This window comes from Sinocyclocheilus grahami, unplaced genomic scaffold (assembly GCF_001515645.1).
Source record: "Sinocyclocheilus grahami isolate Dianchi unplaced genomic scaffold, SAMN03320097.WGS_v1.1 scaffold223.1, whole genome shotgun sequence".
NCBI lineage: Eukaryota > Metazoa > Chordata > Actinopteri > Cypriniformes > Cyprinidae > Sinocyclocheilus > Sinocyclocheilus grahami.
Window position 1 is genome coordinate 2,315,716 of NW_015505402.1, and position 7,253 is coordinate 2,322,968.

Sequence of the window (7,253 nt, forward strand, 5' to 3'; positions counted from 1 at the left end):
GGTGTCTGTGAGGTAGATTGTCCAAAAATTGCCTTTGACATTGCAAGCATAGTTTGGTTGCAATGTGTCAAGGTGGCATTTCTTTCTTTCAGGTGTGTCAGGCACCAGATTGTGGCAAGTGCTCAGCCTGTAAGGATATGATCAAGTTTGGAGGCAGTGGCAGAAGTAAACAGGCCTGTCAGAAGAGGAGGTATGCTAACTGTGGGCAGTCTTCATACTTGCGTAATTCTGCTTGGCAGAAATGTAGTATTGTTTCCATGTGTTGTGAAATGAGACTAAATGTCAGTCACTGGTGTGTGTGTGTGTGTGGGTTTTTTTTTTGTGACTAACATGATTTTTTTTATTTTATTTTTTTGTATTTGCTACATTCATCTGATCCTTCTAAATCTGACTTGCATTTAAGTAATCACTAGTCTTTTCCTTTTGTTAATTGGTTTGATTTTAATAAAGTGAGGGTGTCAATTTTTACAGGACAGTGCGAGAATTTATACATTGATTTGCCATTAGATTTCACTCCTTCCTGAGCAGATGTTGCTAACTAAAGTCTTAATCGTGTAACATTTTAATTTCTGTAGTTTTAGAAGCTTTTCTTGGTCAAACCGACTTTGACGTGCTTTAAGTCAGTTGTTACAATCTGCCCTAACTTGTTGCTTTTGCAGTGCCTCATTGTGTCCATGTTTCGTATGTGTTCAGTGCTGTGCTAATGCTAATAAAGAGCAGAATCATCTTTAGTCAGCATGTTGCCCCCTGTTGTATAGAGATTAGGAAAACCATTTTGAGAAGCTCTTTATTTCCTGCCAGTTTGTTATCCAGCTCTATGGCCTTGGATTTGTTTGCCAGAATAAAGCTAAATGGGAGTCTTGTCCCTTGTCCAGATGTCCCAACCTGGCAGTGAAAGAAGCTGAGGATGATGAGAATATGGATGAGGAGGAAGTGTTGCCACTTAAGGAGACAAAGAAAATATCTCAGGCAAAAAAGAAAAAACAGACTAAGAATAAGATCAGCTGGGTGGGCGAGCCCATCAAGGTATGTGATCTCTCTTACAATAAGAACCTGGATGCCCACTTGCTGGACTTGAGGTATTGATGTTGTCTTTTCAGACTGATGGCAGGAAGGCGTACTACATGAAAGTGCGTGTGGAGAATGAGGTGGTGGAGGTTGGAGATTGTGTGTCTGTCAGCCCTGCTGACCCATCACATCCCCTCTACTTGGCCAGGTAACCTTTATTGAAGCTAACCTGGGTTCTTGGCACTGTATTGCTTTAAATTGGTAAGCCAACATTTTCGTTATGATTATAGGATTATGGCATTGTGGGAGGATGGAGAGAAGATGTTTCATGCGCACTGGTTTTGCCGTGGCACTGATACTGTTCTTGGAGAGTCATCAGACCCTCTTGAGCTCTTTCTTGTAGATGAGTGTGAAGATATGCAGCTGAGTTTTGTCCATGGCAAGGTCAACGTCCTCTACAAGGCTCCAACTGAAAACTGGTTCATGGAGGTACAGATGCTGAAGTCTGACGTTGTGTCGGTATCACACTGGGCAGGAGATTTTAATATTTGTATGCTTTCAGGGTGGGATGGATGATGACATTAAAGTGATCGAAGGTGATGGTGAAAGCTTCTTTTATCAGCTCTTGTATGATGGTGAATGCGCCCGCTTTGAGTCACCACCTAAGGTCACACCGTCAGAGGACCGCAAGTATAAGTGAGTGCTCCGTTTAGACCTGGTCTTTCTTACAGGTGTTTTTTATTTTTTCCTGTGCATGCATTTCTACATGACCCGTTTTATGGCAGGTTCTGTGCCAGCTGCGTAAGGAATAGGGAACGAGAGGCTCAGGAATTGCCTAATGTCTATGAACCCCTGGAGGATGAGGAGAGCGACTCTAAAGTCTTTTATGGTTTGGCGACCCTAAAGGGCGAGCAGCACAGAGTAGGGGACAGTGTCTATCTTCCCCCAGAGGCCTTCAATTTTGCGTAGGCTTTTATTTTATTTTTTTCCCTGCCTTAAGCTATTCTGAGGGTGAGAGCCATTTTATTAAAGGTATGTTTCCCTTTTAGGGAAAAGCTTGCAAGCCCTGTTAAGCGTTCTCACAGGAAAGATGATGTTGATGAAGATCTTTACCCAGAATACTACAGGAAGTCCTCTGATTACATCAAGGGCTCAAACCTAGATGCTCCGAAGCCCTTCCGTATTGGGCGCATCAAAGAAATCTTCTGCAACAAGCGCAGTGATGGAAAGCCAGATAGAATGGATCCCAAACTGCGGCTCTACAAATTTTACAGGTGACATTTTCTTCCTTTTTAAGCAGGTCTGTTGACTAATATAGCTTCTTGAAGTACAAACTTTAGCTTGAAGTTTCCACTAAGGCTGTACATAAACATCACCCGAGTTCTTTTCATGATGACTGTTGCTTTCAGGCCTGAAAACACTCATAAAGGACCAAAGGGTGCCTACCATTCTGACATAAACCAGCTTTACTGGAGTGATGAAGAGGTGACCGTGAACATGGCGGAGGTGCTAGGCCGCTGTCAAGTGGAGTATGCAGAGGACCTGGTGGAAAGTGTGCAGGACTATTCAAGCAGAGGACCTGATCGCTTTTATTTCCTAGAGGTGAGGATGAGGGATGGGTGTTAAAAAAAAACAAATGGATGGTGGCATTGATCCAACGAGCCATGGTGTGCCTATTTTTCTTCCCAGCTGAACTACAAAACTTTCAATAAAGCATTAGAGCAAGGTTTTTGTCTTAAGTATTTTCTCTTTAGGCATACAATGCCAAGACTAAGAGCTTTGAGGATCCTCCAAATCATGCACGATCAGCAGTGCATAAGGGCAAAGGGAAAGGAAAGGGGAAAGGTAACTCTTTGATTTATAACTTTGAGGTATCATGGAAACTTGTTCAGAATGAGTTTCTTCTTGCTGTGCTCTGTTCAGTTTCATTTGTCTAGAAATTGCCCATCACAAATGCAGTATTGTTTAAAAATCATGACTGCCTGTGGGGGACACAAAAACCGTGAGCTTCTCCACCCTTCCTCCAGACTCTAGGACCTTGGTTTCCAAATGAAATACAAAACTTGCTCTCATCTGAAAAGAGGACTTTGGACCACTGGGCAACAGTCCAGTTCTTCTTAGCCCAGGTAAGACACCTCTGAAGTTGTCTGTGGTTCAGGAGTGGCGTAACAAGAGGAATACGACAACTGTAGCCAAATTCCTTGACACGTCTGTGTGTGGTGGCTCTTGATGCCTTGACCCCAGCCTCAGTCCATTCCTTGTGAAGTTCACTCAAATTCTTGAATCGATTTTGCTTGACGATCCTCATACGGCTGCAGTTCTCGGTTGGTTGTGCATCTTTTTCTTCCACTTTTTCCTTCCACTCAACTTTGTTAACATGCTTGGATACAGCACTCTGTGAACAGCCAGCTTCTTTGGCAATGAATGTTTGTGGCTTACCCTCCTTGTGAAGGGTGTCAATTGTCTTCTGGACAACTGTCAGATCAGCAGTCTTCCCCATGATTGTGTAGCTTAGTGAACCAAACTGAGACCATTTTGAAGGCTCAGGAAACCTTTGCAGGTGTTTTGAGTTGATTAGCTGATTGGCATGTCACCATATTCTAATTTGTTGAGATAGTGAATTGGTGGATTTTTGTTAAATGTGAGCCAAAATCATAATTAAAAGAACCAAAGACTTAAACTACTAGAACCAGACCGCAGTCCACTCTGAGCACCCCTGTTGTGTTGGATTTTATACATTTCCCAAACAACAGGTATTTCTGAGACCAATTGGGCCATAGAGATGTGGGATCCTGCTGCTCAGGCATTCAGGTTGAACAATCCAGGCACCACGGTCTTCACAGAGGACTGTAATGTCCTGTTGAAGCTGGTGATGTCCGGAGAGAAGACCAACTCTCTTGGACAGAAGTTGCCGCAGAAGGGTGACGTGGAGATGCTCTGCGGTGGACCGCCCTGCCAAGGCTTCAGTGGAATGAACCGCTTCAACTCGCGTACATACTCTACGTTCAAGAACTCTCTGGTTGTCTCGTATCTGAGGTTAGCAGAATGAGTCTTGCTATAAAAAATGAGACTAGTTTGCCTGTTTGGAGAAAGTGTGTGTAATTTATTTTTTTTTCCCCCTCCCTCTTTTAGCTACTGTGACTACTACAGACCCAAGTTCTTCCTTCTGGAGAACGTGAGGAACTTTGTGTCATTCAAGCGCTCCATGGTCTTGAAGCTCACGCTGCGCTGTCTTGTTTGCATGGGCTACCAGTGCACCTTTGGTGTGCTACAGGCAAGTCAGACTTTTTTTTCTTTTTTTTTTTTAAATGTAATGAAGTGATTGATTGATCGATCTCAACTTAGTGGACTACTGAGTAGGGCTGCACTTATAATTGAAATTAAATGGCTATCGCGATTCGACAAAAGCTGAGATTGTCATGCGCATCTTGTCTGGGAAGCACGGTTCTGTGATCAGTAGTAAAGCCAGAGGGTGCTCTTGCACTGAAACTCAAAATATGCCCGCAGAAGAAATCAGGAAATCCCTATAGCGGTTACTGAATAAACAAGATTTAACTGCCTAAAACGAACTTTTTGTAGTCATGTTTATTAGAGTTCGTCTTTATTATAATATAAAATTATAATTCGGTATATAATGCAATGTTAATCGACAGCCTTCATTACTGCTTGGAATATTATGAAATGTTGCTTGCCTTATTCTGTGTAAGAAGCCACATCTCACAGAAGGATTTACTACAAACACTCGACTGATGTTATGAAGTGAGTTTGGAGTAAAAGTGTTATTAAATGTGGTATTTCCACTTGCTTTCAGATGGAGCAGCATTTACTACACAGCCTTGGTTCACTGACAAGCTACGCAAACAGCTTTCATTGCAGAACGACTTCAATTTCATAATCGTGTCATTTTAAATCCTCTGCGATTTTATGAATGTGGTTGTGTACCTTGTCCGTGAACTACGGCTCTGTGTAGTAAATGATGCTCCATCTGAAAGCATGTGATGGAGATTAACTACTGATCACAGAACCGGCTTTACTGACAAGATGCGCATGACAATCGTATTCGATTAATCGTGCAGTCCTGTTACTAATTGCACATTTAAATGTTGGTGTTTTTTTTCCTTGTCTCTCCTAATGTCTTGAGTTTTGCAGGCAGGGCAGTATGGGGTGGCCCAGACCAGGCGCAGGGCGATCATCCTGGCTGCAGCCCCGGGTGAAAAGCTGCCCCGCTTCCCTGAACCCCTACATGTGTTCGCCCCACGGGCGTGTTCTCTTAGTGTGGTGGTTGATGAAAAGAGATATGTTAGCAATGTCACTCGGTAAGTATTTGTGAATCCCGATGGTGGCATCAATTGAACAGTCATTTGCTGTGCTGATCTTAATTACACTACTTTTTCCAGTGGAAATGGAGGCATTTATCGCACAATCACAGTGCGGGACACAATGTCTGACCTTCCAGAGATCCGTAACGGAGCCGCATATCTGGAAATCTCCTATAACGGTGAGCCGCAGTCCTGGTTCCAAAGGCACATTCGTGGCTCTCAGTACCAGCCCATCCTCAGGGACCACATCTGTAAGGTCAGTTCCGTTTGAGTTACTCTGCACGATTATGAAAATCATAATTGTCGATTATTCCCTTGAAATTGTAATTGCGAATATTAATTACGATTATCACAATTTACACTGAATGATGTTTATACCATTGTTTGATGCAACTGCATGCTGTATTTTTATATGAAAATAAACAAGCTGAAAACACTAACTGAAAAACTTTTAATGCTTTTCTATAGTATTAAAGGTCCCATATTGGGGCTTTTTTTTCACGATAACTGAGGTCTAGGGGCTATTTAACTACCATATAAGTTTCAAAACAGTCAGTCCACAGTAAAATGCACACAGCCTGCATAAAGTAGCTGTCATTTTTCACGAACCGTTGTGACTTCCGTAAAAAGGTGACATCAGAACTACTCACTGCCTTCAGTCACCACCCCGAGCACCGCCCACCGTCCCACTCTCCTTTTGCCAAACCCCCAGAAAAATAAAAAGTGATATTTTTGCATTTGATTTGCAGGATGTAATGAACTTGTATCAAGGCCGAAGTTTTTCTGGAAGCGGGAAAGTGATTTCCTGTGAGACCTACAGGAAGTTAGTCAACAGGATAAAAGAAGCTCGTCATTTAACCCTTAATGCGCCTCTTAACGGGTTAGATGACTAGCTTGTTTTAGCCTCCTGAATGTGTATTTAGGTCTTGCGACGAGAAAAGGCACTTTGGTGTAAACCACTGGTTTAGCGGTTTTAAATAGTTGGATTTGTGTTGTAGGACATGAGCGCCCTGGTGGCGGCCCGTATGCGTCACATTCCTTTGGCTCCTGGTTCTGACTGGAGGGATCTGACCAATATTGAGGTGCGGTTGCGGGATGGCACCACCTCAAAAAAGCTTCGCTACACTCACTCCGACAAAAAGAATGGCCGCAGTGGCACCGGTGCACTGAGAGGAGTGTGTTCCTGTGCTGAGGGTTGGTCCTACCCAAAAATTAAAAATAAGATGGATCTTTTTGTTTGTTTAAAATAATAATAGAAATCCTGACTTGACAGTTACGGTTTCTCATTGCACTAGGAAAACCGTGTGACCCTGCAGACAGGCAGTTCAACACGCTGATTCCCTGGTGTCTGCCTCACACGGGTAATCGCCACAATCACTGGGCTGGTCTGTACGGCCGTCTGGAATGGGACGGGTTCTTCAGCACTACAGTTACCAATCCTGAGCCCATGGGCAAGCAGGTGTTGCAAACATGCTATATGTTAACTAGTCATGATATGAATTGTATCAACACTAATTGGCAAAAAGTTGTACCTGGTTGCAGTAATACTGTTAATTGTGTCTACAGGGACGTGTCCTCCATCCTGAGCAGCACCGTGTTGTGAGTGTTAGGGAATGTGCGCGCTCCCAGGGCTTCCCAGACACTTACCGCTTTTTTGGCAATATCTTAGACAAACACCGACAGGTATGAAACCTGAGCTAAAATTGTTTTTTCCTTTTTGGGGGGGGAAAAAATGTAGTATCACTAATCGGTGTCCTGTATTTCTCAGGTTGGTAATGCTGTGCCTCCACCCCTCTCCAAAGCCATCGGCCTGGAAGTTAAGAAGTGTGTGCAGGAGAAGATGAGGGAGAATGCTACAGGTTACTTTTATTTTTTTTTTTATTATTAAAGTACTTGATTTCACTATTAGACTGAGGTTTAATCTCT

At 43.1% G+C, this 7,253-nt stretch overlaps 1 protein-coding gene across 1 annotated transcript in view; it reads left to right on the forward strand.

The window, feature by feature from the left end:
• LOC107596844 (DNA (cytosine-5)-methyltransferase 1-like) overlaps positions 1 to 7,241 on the forward strand; it is a 19,031-nt gene extending 11,790 nt beyond the window's left edge. Inside the window, exons 16-33 of the mRNA XM_016287691.1 lie at positions 93 to 190; positions 876 to 1,026; positions 1,101 to 1,216; positions 1,299 to 1,497; positions 1,571 to 1,704; positions 1,794 to 1,973; positions 2,058 to 2,282; positions 2,418 to 2,610; positions 2,763 to 2,930; positions 3,719 to 4,044; positions 4,141 to 4,282; positions 5,158 to 5,324; positions 5,406 to 5,583; positions 6,326 to 6,521; positions 6,623 to 6,786; positions 6,894 to 7,010; positions 7,096 to 7,186; positions 7,237 to 7,241. Coding sequence (XP_016143177.1) covers positions 93 to 190; positions 876 to 1,026; positions 1,101 to 1,216; positions 1,299 to 1,497; positions 1,571 to 1,704; positions 1,794 to 1,973; positions 2,058 to 2,282; positions 2,418 to 2,610; positions 2,763 to 2,930; positions 3,719 to 4,044; positions 4,141 to 4,282; positions 5,158 to 5,324; positions 5,406 to 5,583; positions 6,326 to 6,521; positions 6,623 to 6,786; positions 6,894 to 7,010; positions 7,096 to 7,186; positions 7,237 to 7,241 — 2,850 coding nt within the window. The remainder of the gene's footprint in view (positions 1 to 92; positions 191 to 875; positions 1,027 to 1,100; positions 1,217 to 1,298; positions 1,498 to 1,570; positions 1,705 to 1,793; positions 1,974 to 2,057; positions 2,283 to 2,417; positions 2,611 to 2,762; positions 2,931 to 3,718; positions 4,045 to 4,140; positions 4,283 to 5,157; positions 5,325 to 5,405; positions 5,584 to 6,325; positions 6,522 to 6,622; positions 6,787 to 6,893; positions 7,011 to 7,095; positions 7,187 to 7,236) is intronic.
• Positions 7,242 to 7,253: the final 12 nt, after the last annotated feature.